Source organism: Haliotis asinina, chromosome 3 (genome assembly GCF_037392515.1).
Source record: "Haliotis asinina isolate JCU_RB_2024 chromosome 3, JCU_Hal_asi_v2, whole genome shotgun sequence".
Classification (NCBI taxonomy): Eukaryota; Metazoa; Mollusca; class Gastropoda; order Lepetellida; family Haliotidae; genus Haliotis; species Haliotis asinina.
The window spans coordinates 68,073,107-68,092,936 of NC_090282.1; the positions used below are offsets into that span (position 1 = coordinate 68,073,107).

Below are 19,830 nucleotides of genomic sequence, written 5' to 3' on the forward strand. Positions count from 1 at the left end.
AACTGCCACCAGACACAAGTAGGTGGAGCAAGACCAGAACTTCCTTACAATCTGATAGTGTGTCATCTGTCTAGATTAACCATGGTATCCTGTGACTCAGATTGTCATGAGCACACACAGCCAGGATGTCATGTTCTTGCTTGTTAAGGTGCCACTTACTAATGTTATAGAGCGATAAGTCTTGGCTTGTCAGTGCTGTGATCAGTTTGGGCTATAATTAAGGTTGACATTTTCATGTGATCCGTGTCTTTTCTTGTTCTCTTAGGGGAGAAGGGCAGGCAAAATGGACAATGTGATATCATGATGGGTTGTATCTACAGCAACAACTTGTTAAAGATATTTTTGGTCAAAATATTGGATTAGTTGGTCGAGGTTTTGCTCATCCTCGACTAATTGTCTGCTGCCTTGGTTGCATAGGTCTGATGGCCGTCCTTCATGTAAATTAAGGAAGCTTCCATGGTTGAGTCTTGCCGTTTCAGTCTACCCCTCATGTTCGAAAATTTGTGAATTATGTTTCCTAGTATCTCTTATTATCCCAGGGCAGTCACGCTAATGACCTGGGTTCGATTTACCACATGGGTACAATGTGTGAAACCCATTTGTGGTGTCCCTTGCTATGATATTGCTGGAATATTGCTAAAGGCTGTGCAAACTTAAACTCACTCACTCATGTTTTCCCAGATATACTTCACTTTCTTTGTGTGATGTAGCAGCTTGTAGTGACCAAGAACCTTGGAGAAATTATCGTAGTCCCTTTGTAGTGACATCCCAGTGTATGTATGCCTCCCCTGCTTTCCTTGTAGATGGTTTCATGGTAAGATATCCCGCAGTGATGCTGAGAGGCTGCTGAGCCCCCCGGAAGATGGACTGTTCCTTATACGAGAGAGCAGCAACTACCCAGGGGACTACACTCTATGTGTTTGTTGTGGCAATAAGGTGGAACATTATCGCATTCTATACCGCAACAACAGGCTCACAGTCGACGAAGAGGAGTATTTTCGGAACCTTGCAGAATTAGTACAGGTAGCAGAACAAATTGAGAAATTATGACCCGATCTTGACTTGCTATAAATACGTGATCATTGTGAGTAGTTTTTGGGAATCGGAAACCAATTCCACCATCAGTTATCGGAGGACTTGTTTTGACCATTATCGATTGTAAACAGAACTTTGTATCTTTAATGTAATCACCAATTTTAAAGTTCTTTTCTAGTAATTGTTTATTTAACTACTATTGTCATGCAGTAAAATGCACACATGCAAGAAAAACACCAGAATTGTAATTAAACATGAAGGTGGTTAAAATATTACTATGTGCATAGCTTTACGCTGTTGAGCACATGTTTATTCACGAGTATTTGTCATTAATAAGTTAATGTTTAGTTTTTTTCATTCAAGTGTGTTACACTAAAGCAAGAAAAGTCAGATTAATGGAAAATGTATGTTTTTAAGATTGATAATCATTTTTAATCCTTCTCTCAACTGACGTTCAAATATTTTCGACAACGGAAACCTCACTTATTCAGAATAAACTATGTGTTAGTGTCTTAGTAATGAGTCAGTTACAGAGTTTATATGTTCAGCCTGAACACTCTGAACGTGGTTGTTGTGTGAAGGACATAGGCATGGTAACCATTTGTAGTTGTGTACTTCATGCACTTCTGAATGATGCTGCACTAATATTACAGTCCAGGCATTTGGAGAATACTTCTATAGAAATATGAGGGGTGTGGAAAATCAAATCCAAATGGCTCAGATAATTGGGCAAACTGAAAATCGGTTCATTAGCAACCTTTAAATTTAGCATCAAGTATTTTTCTAAAAAGTAATAAATTAATTTTGAAGGTGCATAAACATCCTGTTTTACTGATCAGTCCTGTTTAATGTTCAGCATTATTATTCTTTACTTCCTTGTTCTAATTTAAATCTTATTTTTATTACACACTCTCTGATTATTCTGAAATCAATCAGAACACTTATAGATTTGAATCCCACTTCAGCATACAAAAGTGGTAATGTACACTAGCTATGTAGACTAGCTTATGAAAACATGTTGTTCTACATTTGCTTATGAATTGGAAACAGACAAGGAAAATATTTTCTTTTTATTTGTTTTTGTAAGACATCTTGGGTGATATTTTTACTGTTGTTTATGTTAAAAAGCACTTGATATTTCCACACCCCAGCAATATGTGTCTGCCTATGATTATAATAGTGTGACAGCATGCTGCATGTCTTGAAGGTGTGTTGTACTTATATCAATGTACACTTGTTGAAGATCCTCACTTAGAATAACAACAACTAGTCACATCTCTTCAATAAACATGGTAAAATATAATCTCTTTTATGCCAAAGTTTCTCCATCTACATTCAGTCATAAGTATCTGTAGAATTTTCTTAATCAAATATATTTCAGTTCAACTATTTGTTTTTAGTTTCAGTATTTAATATCAATCTGTATTCCTCTGATTTGATGGGTTTGTGTTAAGCTAGAATGCCAAGCATCTTATGAATCTCAATTAAGAGTCTTGGCCATATTCCTGTGGTTTGGACTATGTAGCCATAGTAACTCTAATCCCTGTGTCACCAGCATTACAAGACTGATGCTGACGGCCTTTGTACAAGGCTCGTGCGCCCAGTCAAAAAGGATGGTGAGAGTTTTACGACAGTCAGTGTACAGGATTTCCAGTCAAGCGGCTGGGTTATCAAGATGGACAATCGCACAGAGTGGGAGAAAATTGGCAAGGGAGAGTTTGGAAGTGAGTAATGTCAGAATTCTGGAAACCAGACGCTCCATTCCTTACAGATGTATACAAGGAGTTATGACATGTTCATTGTGTTACAGAAGTATACAAGGGATGTATGACATATTCATTATGTCACAGATGTATACAAGGGCATGTATGACATATTTGTTGTGTTATAGATGTATACAGTGGGGTGTGTGACATGTTCATTGTGTTACAGCAGAAGTATACAGGGGATGTATGACATGTTCATTATGTTACAGATGTATACAAGGCTGTGTATGACATATTTATTGCGTTATAGATGTATACAATGGGATGTATGACAGGTTCAGTGTATTACAGATGTATACAAGAGATATATGGCATGTTCATTGTCTGACAGATGTATACAAGGGTTGTATGATGGGTTCATTATGTTACAGAAGTATACAATGGATGTATGACATATTCATTAAGTTACAGACATTATGTTACAGATGTATACAAGGGCCTGTATGATGGCATATTTATGTTACAGAAGTATACAAGGGATGTATGACATATTCATTATGTTGCAAATGTATACAAGGGATATATGGCATGTTCTTTGTCTTACAGATGTGTACAATGGGGTGTATGACATGTTCATTGTGTTACCAGTGTAGACAAAGGGCATTTGACAGGTTCATTGTGTTACAGATGTATACAAGGGGTGTATGATGGGTTCATTATGTTACAGATGTATACAAGGGATGTATGACATGTTCATTATGTTACAAAAGTATACAAGGGATGTATGACATATTCATTATGTTGCAGAAGTATACAAGAGATGTATGGCATGTTGTTTGTCTTACAGATCTATACAATGGGATGTATGACATGTTCATTGTGTTACAGATGTATACAGAGGATGTATGGCTTGTTGATTGTGTTACAGATGTATACAAGGGAGTGTATAAAGGACAACCTGTTGCCATCAAACAACTGAAAGATAAGGACAAAGCTGAGCAGACTTTCCTCAAGGAGGCATCTGTCATGACGTAAGTTCCTTGTGAGCAGTGTCATACATCAGTAAATTCTGTTGGAGCAACTCATCATTTCAGTACTAATTGCATTGCATTTGGTTGTTCGTATTTTTCATGGTGTCTCCCTGAAAATTCAAAACATTTTCATTGATCCATTTTTCTCTAATTTCCTCCATGTTGGCCTACCTTGTGTCTAACAGATGACCTGGTGAAAGCTACCCATACAGTATAATGTATGAATTAGCAGAGGCAATAAACTTGAAAAATAGTATGCACAGGCAACAAACATACTTGCGATATTTTTCAGTTTATAAGTTCAGTCAGTGGAGAAGACTAGTTGAAATTCCTTGTTTGTTTTCTGCCAGGTCACTACGACACCCCAACCTGGTCCAGTTGATTGGTGTGGTCCTCAGTGATGAGTTCTTCCTGGTCACAGAGTTCATGGGTAAAGGCAACTTGGTAGAGTATCTCCGAAGTCGTGGTCGCAGTGTCATCACGAAAAAGGACCAGATTAACTTTGCTACGTAAGTTGAAAACTTAATAACTTTCTAGTTTTCAGTAATTACTGATGAATGTTTGACAGTTAGAGAAATTGGTCATTTTACAGCACAAAGAGTACAATGTCAGATTGATGAAAGGTTATCTCTTCAATTGGAGAAATGTTGTTTTGCAGTGACACATGTGCAGCTATGGACTACCTGGAGAGTAAAAACTTAGTGCACAGGGACCTAGCCGCCCGTAATGTCCTCGTACATGATAATGGTACTGCCAAGGTATGTTCACAAAACAGGCTTCTATGATCTGCACTGCCAGCAAATTCACAAAATCGACTATTTCAGCTCTGTTCAGTTTATTGTTTTCAAGCATCTTGACCTATATAGCGGACCTGATATTTCCACATGTATTAATATACATTGTAAATTTACTTTGTCATACAGAATGTTTTTCGATGCCCATTACAGTCAATTACAGAAACGTTTTGTTGGTTTGATTTGATACGAGGATAACAGCTAGCATACACAGGGACATATTTATTAATCGACCTTGAAAATAGACACAGATCATTCATGCTTTATAGAGTCATGTGCCTTGTTTGAGCTTTTGTAATCTGTGTTCATTACCACTTTTGTCAGGGAAAACTCTGTAGATGAACATTTTAACATGGCGAACAGTACCACTAATTTGTGGGTAATCATGAAGGCATGGTTGAATTGACCAACTTTGAGAGCAAACATAGATTATTCTTGCTTTATAGAGTTATGTCCCTTGTTTGATATTTTGCAATGTCTGTACACTAACACCATAGTGCCGACAGTGCTATCTACTGCACTAGTGGTGTCAAGATATCAGTGGTCATACAATAAATTCTATTGAACTTCTTGGAAAATACTGTCTCTAGCATCAGGAAACATCACTTCCATCTCCCCAATATGTCTAGAAGTGATGTTTTAAGGCATTTTGTAACACATTTGTTTAGATTATAATATCACCCATGCAACTTATCATAGAACATCACAGCAAGACAGAGTTTCTGTTTAAAAACCTTAGGATATATATGATGAAAGTCAATTGGACATAGTACAGCATGACATACAAAAATGATCTATTCTGGTTGATTACATAAATCATAAACAACATTATTAACATTGGACAGTCAACTGGACACAGTACAGCATGACATACAAACTTCCTTGCCTGACAGAAAATGAACACGGGCGTGGGATATGGGGCAATGGGTTATTTCCACCCCTGACTCTTTATGATCACAGTTTTGTTTCATACAGTCTTAATGCTTCTTGACAGGTTTCTGACTTTGGTCTAGCCAAATTTGAAGACTTTAGTACTGATGGTGGCAAGTTCCCCATCAAGTGGACAGCGCCAGAAGCATTACGGGACAATGTAAGTCAGAAGCAGTGTACAATTCTTTATTCCAATTCTCAAGTAGTACTTTACAAAGTACAATGTGGTTTTTGTATCTCAACATTGAAGCATAATTGCAGATCCAAACTGTAGAGATGTTGTTCATACAAATGTCATACACTGAAAATTATTTTCAGTTGTGATTGATATTTGACCTTAATCACTAGTTAGTTTAAGAGAAAAGTTGTAACTAGATGATTTCCAACTCCAGATTTTTTTAAAATCAGTTTCACAATGTAATTCTTATCATGGTAAAAGGAAAAATGTTGTAGATCGTTGTGTCTTGTCATGATATTTGTTGGTGCAAATTACACACTTTGATCCCCTAAATTTGATATCCCCACCTGACCCATGAAGGTTCCGGGGTTGAATAGGCCTTCAGCAACCCATGCTTACTATAAGAGGCGACAGGATCAGGTGGTCAGGCTCGCTGGCTTGGTTGACATGTCATCGGATCCCAGTTGCGCAGATCAATGCTCATGTTGTTGATCCCTGGATTGTCTGGTCCAGACTCGATTATTTACAGACGACTGCCATATAGCTGGAATATTGCTGAGTGTGGTGTAAAACTAACCTCACTCACTCACTCACTCACTCACTCACTCACTCACTCACTCACTCACTCACTCACTCACTCACTCACTCACTCACTCACTCACTCACTCACTCACTCACTCACTCACTCACTCACTCACTCACTGATATCCCCACCTGAAGCTGTATGATGTAGTTTTGACTGCACATTAGGGTACACAGTTCTAAGGAGGAAATATGTTTTGTATATTTCCAGTTACTCTTGACAAAGCCGTAGAGTCATAGTTTAACCATCTGCAAAGAATGCTGACTTGCTTTTTACAATTGTTTTTGCAGGCCTTTACAAATAAATCTGACATGTGGAGTTTTGGCATTCTACTGTGGGAGATTTACTCATTTGGAAGAGTACCATATCCTAGGATAGTAAGTCTATATTTGGTCAATAATCTTCAGTGTTTTCACCAAATGTTCTATCAGCATTGCATATTTCACTTAAATTTGAAATGTGCTTGAACACTATGTCATGTCCAAAGATCGTTCACAAAATAATATTTTTCGAGTTGCTGTAGACCCATAGTGCTTACAAAGGGACATGGTCTGTCTTTTCGTCTTGCAATCCTGGAAACCTAGAGCTGAATCCAGGATTTTGAAATAGAGTTTGTGCAAATGATAAACAAGTTACAATGACTGACTGAGAATGACTTTCCACCATTTTTAGAATATTCACGAAATATCAGGGCAGGGGACACCAGAAATTGGCTTTGCACACTGTACCCATGTGGAAAATTGCGCCTTGGTCCTTATAATGGCAAGCAAACACTTTAACCATTAGGCCACCATACCGCCCCATGAAAATAAAATGTCCATGGTGCTGTTGATCTGTGGATTGTCTTGTCTAGCTGAATTGGTTGAAATGACCAACTTTGAGAGCAAACATAGATTATTCTTGCTTTATAGAGTTATGTCCCTTGTTTGATATTTTGCAATGTCTGTACACTAACACCATAGTGCCGACAGTGCTATCTACTGCACTAGTGGTGTCAAGATATCAGTGGTCATACAATAAATTCTATTGAACTTCTTGGAAAATACTGTCTCTAGCATCAGGAAACGTCACTTCCATCTCCCCAATATGTCTAGAAGTGATGTTTTAAGGCATTTTGTAACACATTTGTTTAGATTATAATATCATGCTTTAACCATTAGGCCACCATACCGCCCCATGAAAATAAGATGTCCATGGTGCTGTTGAGTGGATTGTCTGGTCTAGCCTTGATGATTTACAGACCACTGCCTTAAGACTGGAATATTGCTTGGTGTGGCATAAGACTAGACACTGCAAAGTGATCAAGTGACTGAATGTATGATGTCTGAACTGTAGTAGGGTGTGTGCTGTTGCCAATCCACTGTTCCAAATGTGGTTTTCTCATGACAGTTTTAGCAACAGTTGGTGTAATAGTACAAAACTTGCCATGTTTGCAGAAAACATTTGAAGGCAAGAATTTGTGGAGGCAAGTGAATAAATGAATGAATGAGTGAATGAATGGATAAAAGAATGAAAATAAAGAGAATACACTGTCTCCCCCTATAACAGGTGATTGTTTGTTTCAGCCTTTAGCTGACGTGGTAGTGCATGTAGAGCGTGGGTACCGGATGGAAGCCCCTGAGTGCTGTCCCCCTGAGGTCTATACCATCATGAAGAAAGCATGGGCATTAAAGCCTGATGACAGGCCCACGTTTCACCAGGTGTTAGAGGAACTGAATGCTTTGAGATCAGTGAGGGTGTAGAGTTACACTACAAATGACCAACAATGCTCCACTTGATTCTATGAGACTGTTACACTCTGTGTCAATCGTATTTCTACCAAGTGTATTATTTATTCCACGTGGCATACAAAACTTTGTCTCCCTAAATATTACTGAAAGGTCTCACAAACACTCTGTAATATTCTTTGATTTATCAAAATGGTTTCATGCTATTTATGATACAAATTTGTTACTTTTTAATCGAAACAGGAGCAAGAGTATGGCAATATTGTAACCCTATAAACTGTCTCACAGAACCATCTTGACCTTCGGTGGAAGTTTACATTCATTGCTCAGGTTCTGTTCCAGATGAAGTTTCTATACTTGATACATTCGTCAAGACATATACAAACCCCACACATCAGCACAGTTCAGTACTGAGCACGTGCCCAGCAGATACTTATGACGTATTGCTAGTCAGAGTGTATAGAGGTTTTACGGTTAACAAATGTGAAAGCCTGACAAGGTATCATTTGATACGAGTGGGGCAGGTCGACAACCTGCATGTTTTCACACTGTTGTCACCCAGCGTGTGAAATAAGCAGGTGCCCTTCATATGGCACAGTAATACATCTGTGAAGACTTGCATTGCTTGTACTGACATTGGATGACCTAGGTGTATTAAGAGACAGGTGTATTGAGGCACTGTGTGGTGTGTGGCAGTGCTGTAGTACAATGGAGCATCCATTAAATTCATTGCTTGTCACAGATAGACAACAGTTTGAAGTCTGACTTATGTTCCAAGTGGAAGAAAACCTGTGTTGACTGCTACAAATAACCAATATTGTGCCTATTTTGCTTTTCTACTAAGTTACACAAATTATGTACATAATTTACAAATTATTTGTGTATCCATCTGTTAATATTATCAATACCATTGTGCTTAAATTGATGTGTGGTGTAGAAAAGCCACAGGGTTTATTTTTGGATTGAAAAGCTAACCCTTCACAATGCACAGGCATGAATGCTCAAATGAATGCTTGTGTGCAACTGTATGTATGAACACCCTCACTCGAGTATATATGAGAATAGACACCTACTCTGATTACCTATTTATTGGATACAGTCTTCATATCAGTTTACCGATTACCTTTGTTCGCTTTAGTACTTTTATAGCTTCATCTTCTTTCATTTCCACTTTGTAGTCTTAGACAATTGTACTTTAAGTATTAAGTGATGGCCGATGTAACTTTATCAAGCAAATTCACTATTTGCATTACGCAAACACAGCTGCATGGCTTGTGAGTCTTGTGTTGATGTTGTGAAGTGTCTTGTCTTGCCATGCTTTGCTAAATTGTGCATTGGACCATCTGATGAGGACATGATCGTTCATGGGGATCGGTTTCCATGGTGAAAGTGGTTTCTGGACAACTACAGAACACTTCATGTTGATAGCATTATGCACAAACAGTATCCATGGTGACAATGGTCAGCGTCCTTGGATGTAGTCTGCAACACAGGGACCCAAAATAATTCATCTATGCAGATTTAAGTGTATTCTGTAAATCCAGTTTGTGGATGTTCCTTAAATATATTGGTGCCTTAATGTTGTAGCTCTGTGTGTCAATGTAGGGGCTGGCTTGTGATGGTTAATCAGATATCACTATTGCTATTGCAGACTTAGGACTCAGCTCATGAGTTGTTCAGGCACTCCAAGGGATGCTGGCTAGACACTGCTGATAGTAGAATTTCTGTAAATGTTTGAGTGGTAACTGAATCCCAATGGCAATGTATTGTATGGGTTAACATCTGTGTTGGAAGTGAACTGGAAAGCTTGATATTCTAATTGTTGGCTGATAAATGTCTGTGGGTGGAAATCCTTGTAAGTCATGTTTGTTCTTGATTGCTCCAGGTTGAAAGACTTGATATAATATCACAGTGGAGAGTTGATTGTTTGTGTTTTAGGCTCCTGTGGCTATCCAAGCCTGTCATTGTGTGTCCTATGTGTATATATATACATATATTCCCCATGTGGTCGAGTGCTCCTTGCACCATAGCACCTGTGAATGCTACCTGTTGAGCATTTTGACCAAGTGTCTTCATTAGGTACTCGAAGATATTCTGGAGCTACTCTTTTGAAACAATGTTCTCACTATCAAAGATCTTTGTTTTTGCTAAATGTTTTTGAATATTCATTGAGCATTGCTTATGTAAACTGTATGTTTTGTAATAATATTCCTGATTTCTCTTTGGTGGTTCATCCTTCAGTGATCTGATCAAACCCCTTGACTAACTAAAGTGATGGAACTGTACAGGTGCTTGAAAAAAACCTGCATGTCACAGGACGTCCTTAGTACTTATCAATAGTACTGAGCGATGCCTTTCAGTACTACTAAATCATTGTCACAAACAGTAATTGCAGGCAATTACAAGTCTTTATGATGGATGCTTTCCAAATTAAAGCTTATCTCATATTTATGTTTGCAATTTGAGCTTATTTTTAGATTTGATTACTGCTAATAAGGTACTGTTTCATATGTCAGCTTATTTTGGATCTGCTTCAGGAAATGTTTTGTTTCTCCATATCATTCTCTTTGTCATCATTCAGTGTGTCATCCTCATTTTGTCATCAGTTATTTGTACAGATTTTGCAGAATTATTGTGACCATGATGACAAGTCTATGTTCTTGTTATAAAATGAAATAGAATGAAAATGTTGAAATACACAGAATATCATAACCAGTGTATGAAATAAGCCCAAAACACAGCCAGCCACCAAGACTGGTAACCTGAAAATGTTGCCAGCTCCAGTTGGATTTAACCAAGACCAGACACCAAGATATGGTGAATTCACTCAGATGTATGGAACATCTAAAAAAATTTCCACACCTTCGAACTGGCTAACTAAATTTAGCCCATGTGTCTGAAATCTAGCCTGTTTCAGGCAGTCTGTTGGACCTTGTTTCATACACTGTCATAACCTATGGCATGCATTATGATGATGCTGGCAACTTCCTCATCTAGTGCTCATCCCCTTGTCAGTCTCATGGATACAGATAGACTTGTGTTTTACACAGGTGATTGCATTTGGCATGACATGGTCATTTGTGATGTCAGTTTATCTACCCATTTTACTGGAAATAATGTATGTTTTACACATTTTGAAATTGTGTCAGTCATGCGAGTCACACCAGTACCACCATGCCTCAGGACTGATATAATGATTTAAAAGACACCAGTATTTTGCTTGTGCCTACGAAGTCCGTCAGTCCAGGTTGGTTATCTTCCCAGTAGCTAGGAGTTCAAGCAAGCTCAATATCATATAGTAGTCAAAATAGATGAAAACAAACCACCCAAATGTTTCAGTTGATTAATCTGCCATGGTGGATACTGCAACTCTCAGCCTTCTCGGTGTGTGTTTCTTAATGTCCATGTGTTTCTTCAGTTCACTAAGGCAAAGACATATTTTATTCACATTTTCAGTCATATCAGAAAACAAATTGCAGCAAGATTTCTGTTCATTCAAGTAGCATCCTTTTATAATGGGAATCACCGGTAAACCTTGAATTGTTTTAAACATCTATGTCATTGTCTTTTCAGAGAAAAAACATTGAACTATGTGTAGTATTTATCATAAGCTGACTACTATGCATATTTAACACCAAAGTCCACTTACATGTGGCCAACAACTGTTTATTGTTGTCATTAAGTGCTGTTTTCATTTCATTATTTTTGTACATCTGTATTGATGCTCAGCTGTGGTGGATGTAATTTCAAAGGTTTTCAGTGAGCTGCATGAATACACTACTAATAATGCTTCATGTTTTGATATCTTGTGTCTGAGATGCTGTACTAGTCGAAATATGCATGGACTGGGTTCATAAAGCAATAAAGTATGATTGGTGTAAGCTTTACGTCTGAAGAAATGGGTTTTTCTTGTTCGAATTGTTTTGTGAAAATGACCACACACGGACATGTCACGCTGCATCATGTTTTCCTGCATGTCATAACAGAACAGAAAGTATTTTCAGCTCATTCTTGGGATCCACAAGAGGTTGTTTGTATCCTATGCAATGTTTTGAAAGACTTAAAGGACATGAATTTGTAGAACGTTGTACATGACTTCATCCTTTTGCAGTTGACATATTGCTCGCCTAAAACCTTTGACTAACCCCATCAGCATGATCAGTAGCGATTATAGCCTCATACTCTGTTGTATTGAAAATGCATTCTTGTATTTTGTAGTTTTTGCAATTTATTATTTTTGTAGCACATTATCTCATTTGATTGTTAACAACATGCCTATGTCATATCAAAATATCAGAGTGACATGTTGCTTGATGATGATGTTCTGGGAGTACAGCATATTGTAATACAGTATCCTGACAGTTAGTCTTGCACATTGTTATACTAACAACACCATGCCGTACACCATATTTTATTTGTTGATCCACAAGGTATACCTTGTTGCTACTATACTATATCCTGCACTGACACATTCAGTGTGTAATGGAAAAACAATCTTTTCACATTTCGACCTCTGAGTATGTTCGAGGCAGCTAGTGAGTTGTCTCAAACTTGAAGATAAGCTTTAGGAGGAGGGTAGGAAAGATACCAATGCTAGCATTGCAGTTAGAGCCCTAATATTGGGTGCATTGACTTATATCGAGGAAGCTACAGCTGACCCATGAGGTGGATGCTATAGTCATGTTATGGATGTTTAAGCTTCATGCTGATGTATGTGTTGGATCCTGTTCCATCCGGGTTGGTGTAGTTCTATCAAGTTCTTGCAGTTTCATCTGGTTGACTCAGTTTCATCTAGTTGAAGCAGTTGCATCTAGTTAAATCAATTTCATCTAGTTGAATCAGTTTCATCTGGTTGAAACAGCTTCGTCTGTTTGAAGCACTTTTGTCTGGTAGATGCAGTTCCATCTGGTTCCATCTTTCACATGAGCATGCATTGAACCATTTGATGGATGCAGTGAATCTACTGTAAATCATGAAAGTTATGCATGACTGAATTAAAGTCTTAGAATATGTCATGATAATTAGCAAATGAAATACACATTCATGAAGGTCATGTTAGAAATTCTCCTTGGGACAATATGCATAGAAAATAGACCATTACTAATCTAAGCAGTTGACTTATGAGTCATTTGCATTAATTTCATGATTTCCAGCTTCTGGTTTATGCAGCTGATCTGTATTGTGGTTGCAGTATGCTGTAGTAGTCAGATGGTATTGGGTGCTGGAACCGACATGTGTATTGTAGCCTTCTCCATTGACAGCTTCTGCCTGACAGAATGGATGTATATTTGTACATGGTATCATCATAATAACAAATAAACATATTCAAAAGTTGGTGTTTTATCTTTAATTTTGAAAATTAGGGGTAAAATAGGTCTTCAGCAACCCATGCATGCCACAAAATTCAACAAAAGAGGATTGGTTGGCACAACTCATCGGTAACTAAACTCACCCTTATATTTTTGCCTGAAGATGTCAGATTATTCCTTTGTGTGAAGTTAATGTCATTCCATTTTTACTCATGCTGAGAGTGGAGCAGTGCTACTAATAGTGGCAGCTAAAGCAGAGACGTCAAACACTTTATGCCTGGTTTTCAACCAAGTATTTTTGACACCAGAAAGTCAACGTCACTGTCCGATACTAGTAACACCATTTAAGAATCAAAAATGGGGATTTCAGGATATCATGATACTGATGTCATGTCCAAAATCGATGAATATATGACCTCTATGTAAGTTTCAGGTCAAATTGTCACATAATTATTCATTATTTTCAAACAATGTCTTGCTTTGAGATCTAACACGATTCTATTATAAAAAGAAATGGCTCAAAGCCTACACCTTTGATTTATAACTTTATATAAGAACAAAAGAAAAGACAACATCACTTCATTCCGGAAATTTACTTGCCATATTATTGCTTGTAGAAACATGAAACAATAGTGAAAATAAATCCTCCACGTTTAGATGATGAAGTTGGTTTTATGCTACTTTCAGCAATATTTCAGCAATATCACGACAGGAGACACCTGAGATGGGCTTCACACATTGTACCCACGTAGGGAATCGAACCCAGGTCTTCAGTCTGACCAGCATACCTTTAGACTTCCTGGCCGCCCTATTGATTCAGAAATGTGGTGAGGCGACTAAATTTTGAAGTGTACACCTACATGAACAATGTTTGTGTATATATGAACACCATATATAAGGATCACCGCTGTCTTAAACATATGTACTGGTTTGTGATAAATTCTTCGATGTGTTGTGTTCTTTCACCCATGTGCTATATGGAATACAGGGATATTGTAGATTCATATTAACCCGCTGATTTAAGAAAACATTCGTGACAACCCTTCGGCGTCCATGTAAGTCTGACCGTACTTTGGGGACACTGAAGAGACAGCAGTGATAGAGAAGGCAGATATGAAGTGAGGATACCGAGGAGGTAGACCGGAGCAGAGCCAGAGAGACAACGAAACAATGCATAAGACTTTGAAGAAGAGCTCGTTGTTCAACTGGTAGCCAGTGGAGTGATTGGAGAACGGGCCTGATATGTTCACACTTTCTTGTGCTTGTGACAATACGCGCAACGGTGTTTTGAACTCGCTGCAAACGCTATAGTTGAGATTTAGTGGCACCGATCAATAGACTGTTGCATCAAGATTCCTGTTAATACTTTCAGCATATCTGATCATATTTCAGAAACGCCTGGACATGCTGGCCACGACTGGCCTACCTCTCTGGGTCACCGATTTGGACGTCGTGGCCAGTGACGAAAACATCCGAGATGACTGGTTCAACACTGCACTCCGCATGTTCAGTCACCCACAGGTTGAAGGGGAATTCTGGGATGGGGCAAGGATGCAGCTCTTGTTAATGGACCTAACTTTCATGCATGTTAAGATGGAATCATTCATCCTGGTCAACATACACACGATACACGTATTTCATATGATGTAACTGATGAGCTGAAAGTCAAGTGGATATGAAATCCAAGACCGAATTAGATTCCCATCGTGGGAACAATCTGTGAAATCCATTTCCCAATCCATGTTCCGCATCTTGATACAGCTGAAATATGTCTATACCCTACGTACACCCATGCATCCTGTCATGGAATAGCATTGGCATTGGGAGCCTAACCATCTATTACTCAGGCACATGACATGGAACAGGATTCGCTGTCAGCTGTAGATGAATGGGACATCGTTCTTTTATGTGGAAATTCATTGATACATTCCTCGGACAAGGTATTTAGCCCTTTAGTTGCTATAACCTTAGTATGTTTCAGTCTTAATATTTGCATTTTGTTTTTATTCATTCCGAATGTCGTTTTTATTCATTCATTCAACAGAATAAGTTTTTTCGCCCTGAAGTGTAATGAGTTAGACAAGGTACACTAGGGCGTGTGTGTGTGTGAAATATGATTCATATTAGCAGTCTATAAAATCTTCAAATATTACAGTCACGTATAAGCAGAACGTGTGCTTTTTATAAAGTTTCAAAATACATACGAATATGATCATAAACTAATACGACTTATTATAGGATCATACTATAATAAACTTATGAGACAAAATATGAAGACGCTCATTGATGTCGATATTTTTCTGTCCTAACATTATTATCACAAGCAGATGTTTAAACCTCAAAATCTTTCCATTTCTTACAATAATGAAGATGGAAATATTACCTATGCTATGAATTAGTGCCCCAATCGTGCTGAACTGTCTGTCCTGGGACAACATCACACTGAGCTCCATCAGTTCCAGAAGCAGATCCTTCTGTGGTGAATCTATCCTGGGACATGATCACTCTGGGGTTAAAGTTGAGGAGTTTTCTCTTGCCACTCCAGGGGTTTGGAGGTTTTTTTATTCTCTACGGTGTGTGGTTTGGACGATCACGAACATGCGTGACCATTGCTCAAGTGTCCTGTGGATAAACAGTAATGAATTCCTTCGACTGCAACTCTGACTTCCCAAAGTTTGATACTGATGACAAAGTCGCCCTTTGTTTACAAATATTCCAGTTATTTAAAGGTGCTCTGTAAATAACCGAGTCTGATCGAGCATACAGTGATGAACAACACGAATACTGATCTATGCAACTGGGAACCAATCACAACAAGTCAGCGAGTCTGACCACCCGATCCCGTTGCGACAAGCATTGGTTACTGAAGATCTATCCCAGATCGTCACGGGTTTGAACGCAGTGAACGCCATAACATTTGACGTATTCATCCGGGTCAGATTACATGAGAATTGAACTTGAGAGGAGTGCAAGGTTATATATAGCGTTAAACAACCCAAAACCGGCTAAAGACGGAAATGGGACCTTCCGCCAAGACTATAAACACAGCGACTATCTCCTGGCGGTGAAAAGTGGAACCTGAGAAATAAAAATACCGTTGTCAATCAAAATCTGGGAAGAGCGTGGCAACACAGTCCAGTCGCAGAAAAGTCCGCTGTTAACCCCCTACATGCCGATTTTTTTCAGGCGCACATTTGCGTTTGAAAAGTTTGTTCACAGTGAATCAAACTATTCCAATACAAAGTTCCCCAATGTGAGATGATACCTCTTTTGGACAACATTTAGTCTATTTCTCAAACCCCTGAGGTAGTCGCAGTTATATTTATACCAACAGCTAGGAAATGAAATATTCTACATTTCTGTGTAATTTTATAGCCATACGCATATCCAGGACCACGCGAGCGCACTTCTCGCACAGCGTTCACTTTTCAAATCTTACGAAAATGTGCGCCTGAAAAACATTCGGCATCCTAGGGTTAACAAACGACTTATTTTGGGCAGAAGGTCTGTTGTATACAGGCTCAAATAGCAGAAAAATGACGTCATCAAACACCTGCGTGACCTCATTTCGTCAATGGCCTTGGAGAACACCACGGTGTTGACTCTTTGAAGCCCGTGGGAAACGGGTTCGGAGGGACTCGCGCGGTGAATGACTGCGGGGTGACACATCTGGGGCCGACTGGGGGTTCAATGACCGCGCACCCGTGTTAAACCGACGTCACGCCAACGAACACCTGCGTGACCTCATCAGTCTAGACGTCTGACGTGGTTGGCGACTCATCGGGGTTGACACCCCCGAGGTGGCTCACTGAGGTCAATGACCGAGCATCCGTGGGAAACCGGCATCACGCCATCGAACACCTGCGTGACCTCATTTTCACTGAACACAATGGTGGTGGCCCCGTGGGAACCGGCATCACACATCACGCCATGGCATCACCCCATTCATTTGGACCAATTAGCAAGTATCAATACTTACTGGTTTATAAACCAGTTTCATCCGGTTTTCATTTGAACTCCGCTCACAATAATCACTTGACTTGTCTTTTCACCATGTTTACATGTTTCCATACTCAATCACCTTTTCTGTCGCATATTTAGTGCGCGCACCGTTGAGGCATGGTGCACTCTCAGCCTGCAGCCGAGAGAGCTCACTCAGCCAAGTGGTCATGTGATATCTCCTCAAATTGTTCTATCCCATGTTATATTTTCTGCCTGCTGTGGTTTGTTTGGATCCATACATATGCAGAGATTAAACACACATAGATGTAAATAGTTCGCCGGCTTAAGGACACATTTGCAATACTACATGTTTAAACGAATCAGAATGACTTGCCGTTATGCCATGGTTACATTCCATATCATTATGGTATCCTGCCTGAAAATGCCAACATGCCAAAATTTCATACTAAACCAGTGTATCCAATGCGGGAGGTGCGAATTCAAGGATGATATTGACCTGTAACACCCAAACCTCATAAGTTTGTGATTGTATGAAATGAATCAACCACCAAAATGTGTAAATACACATGTGTGTATCTCTCAGTCACCGTCACATATTAGCGTCAACAAGTTTTGGGTAGATCGGCCCAAGTCTCTAATAAGTTTTATCAGAAACCGTACATGCACTGCCCCGCGCTAGACTAACTAGATAGAATTGCCATGCAATAACGAGAGTTTCAACGAGTTTTTTAATCTTTAGCGTCGGCTTAAAGCAATGCATTTAAACATGTGGTGACCCACATTGCTCTAGCGAGGAGGGGCGATCATGTTTCTGTCGACTGTTACTCTGGCGACAGACAAAATTGAGTGTATGCGTACGAGGCCGTTCGCAGTGTTACTAGGAAGGAATTATGAATTTGCTCTGGCTGAATAGGATTGAATGAATGCCTCATGATAGGACATTTTAAGACAAACATAAATGAATAATTTGAATATACTCATATGGTGATGTATAGCTTTTGTTCTGACTTTGCTCTGTCCTATCGCTGCCGTGTACGTGCGCTTCCTTAGACTTCCACCAGGAAAGTTTTAAAGTGTCGGACAACGCATTGGTGTAAATAGTTGCATGTCCCCATGCTCAATGGACAACTCCATGGGGATCATCCACCTGGCACACACCTTGTGACTTAAGGTGGGTACCACACATTAAGCAACACAAAAGATATATATATATATTTCATGGCATATTAGCTCATCAGTCAACCCTTCCACCCAAGCCTTGTATTTGTACAATTTGGAAAACACATCATCATATATATTATTGCTATCTTTTACTTCTGTTAATATTCCTTGTGTCTTTGGGCCCCACTGCATAGTAATAAAGCGAGCATACGTCTCCTTAAACGCGATCCAGGTTAATTTTTTCAGTCTGGTTTGGATTGCGTCCTCGCTAAAACCTCTCTTCGTGTACAGCTTGCGTTTCTCATCCAGTACATCTCTATTCATCTCGCGTGTTCGTGAATATATTTGCCGGATACCTTGCTCTTCGAGATCAGCCATCTTACTTTTCCTGTTGTTGACATTGCTTAATGATTCATAATCATCATCATAATCATCCTGTTCCATTTCTGGACATTGCTTGTCGTGTAAATGTCTTTGTAAGTTATGGTTACTGCTAAACACTTGACCACAATAGTCACATTCTGACAGAGGACGTGGTCTCTTCACATCAGAGTTGTCTTCCTCCCATTTCCTTTTAACTTGGGCTATTCCGGGAGGGCCCCTACAGGACTTTTCGGGACACCGGTTTCGCCTATGTTTTTGCAAATCAGAAGAATCTTGAAACATGAGTCCACAGTTATCACAAGATGGCATGGCTGAGAGCTGTTTTTCACACGTCTGCTCACGATGAACGTCGAATTCTGACTGAATCGCCCTAGCTTGGAGGTTTCCTCTTAAACTGAACGCATTAGGACAAAGTTGCAGATGGGTAGGTTTTGGGGTTTTTAGATCAACCAGCAAGTGTCCATACGGGTTCTGAGTTGCCCTTTGAAACTGGTCCATGAAATGGTCTGTGTTTCCCGGATACATTTGCTTCGCCAAAGTCATGATGGGTTGTGTATCAATAGGGTTGTCGAACAGTAGCAGATAATGACAGTTGCTTCGTTGTGTGGGTTCCTTACCGTATTACAAGTTTTGGTTCAAGGCAATCACTGAGAGGTTACGATGATGACTTCCTTCCGTAAACACATCTGTCATCTTTGCTGACTGTTGACATTAAGTCGTCAAGCACAACGACGTTCACCACATGAGGGTTCAGAAATTCACCCTTTTCCAGGTCAGTATGAATGCCTTGATGAAATTCAACATAGGGATAAACACAGGTTTGAATGGCGTTATACAAGGGTTGCCATCGTTTCTAGAGCCACATAATACGTTCAGGATAAGGTGTGATGTTCATCCGTTCTAGAAGCTGCTTTACTAAGTAGGTTTTTCCACAGGAGGTCGGCCCAGAGACAATCGTGGTAAATGGGTGTCGCAACCTAAATTCATCACCCACATGGAGCTGCTGCTGCTTCTGCTCTTGCTGCTGCT

General features: G+C 39.3%; 1 protein-coding gene across 1 annotated transcript in view; it reads left to right on the forward strand.

The window, feature by feature from the left end:
- LOC137278366 (tyrosine-protein kinase CSK-like) overlaps nucleotides 1-11,871 on the forward strand; it is a 34,289-nt gene extending 22,418 nt beyond the window's left edge. The window contains exons 5-12 of the mRNA XM_067810655.1: nucleotides 804-1,023; nucleotides 2,591-2,759; nucleotides 3,670-3,772; nucleotides 4,123-4,281; nucleotides 4,431-4,530; nucleotides 5,561-5,656; nucleotides 6,548-6,634; nucleotides 7,823-11,871. Of these exons, the coding sequence (XP_067666756.1) occupies nucleotides 804-1,023; nucleotides 2,591-2,759; nucleotides 3,670-3,772; nucleotides 4,123-4,281; nucleotides 4,431-4,530; nucleotides 5,561-5,656; nucleotides 6,548-6,634; nucleotides 7,823-7,999 (1,111 nt within the window). The 3' untranslated portion in view covers nucleotides 8,000-11,871. The remainder of the gene's footprint in view (nucleotides 1-803; nucleotides 1,024-2,590; nucleotides 2,760-3,669; nucleotides 3,773-4,122; nucleotides 4,282-4,430; nucleotides 4,531-5,560; nucleotides 5,657-6,547; nucleotides 6,635-7,822) is intronic.
- Nucleotides 11,872-19,830: the final 7,959 nt, after the last annotated feature.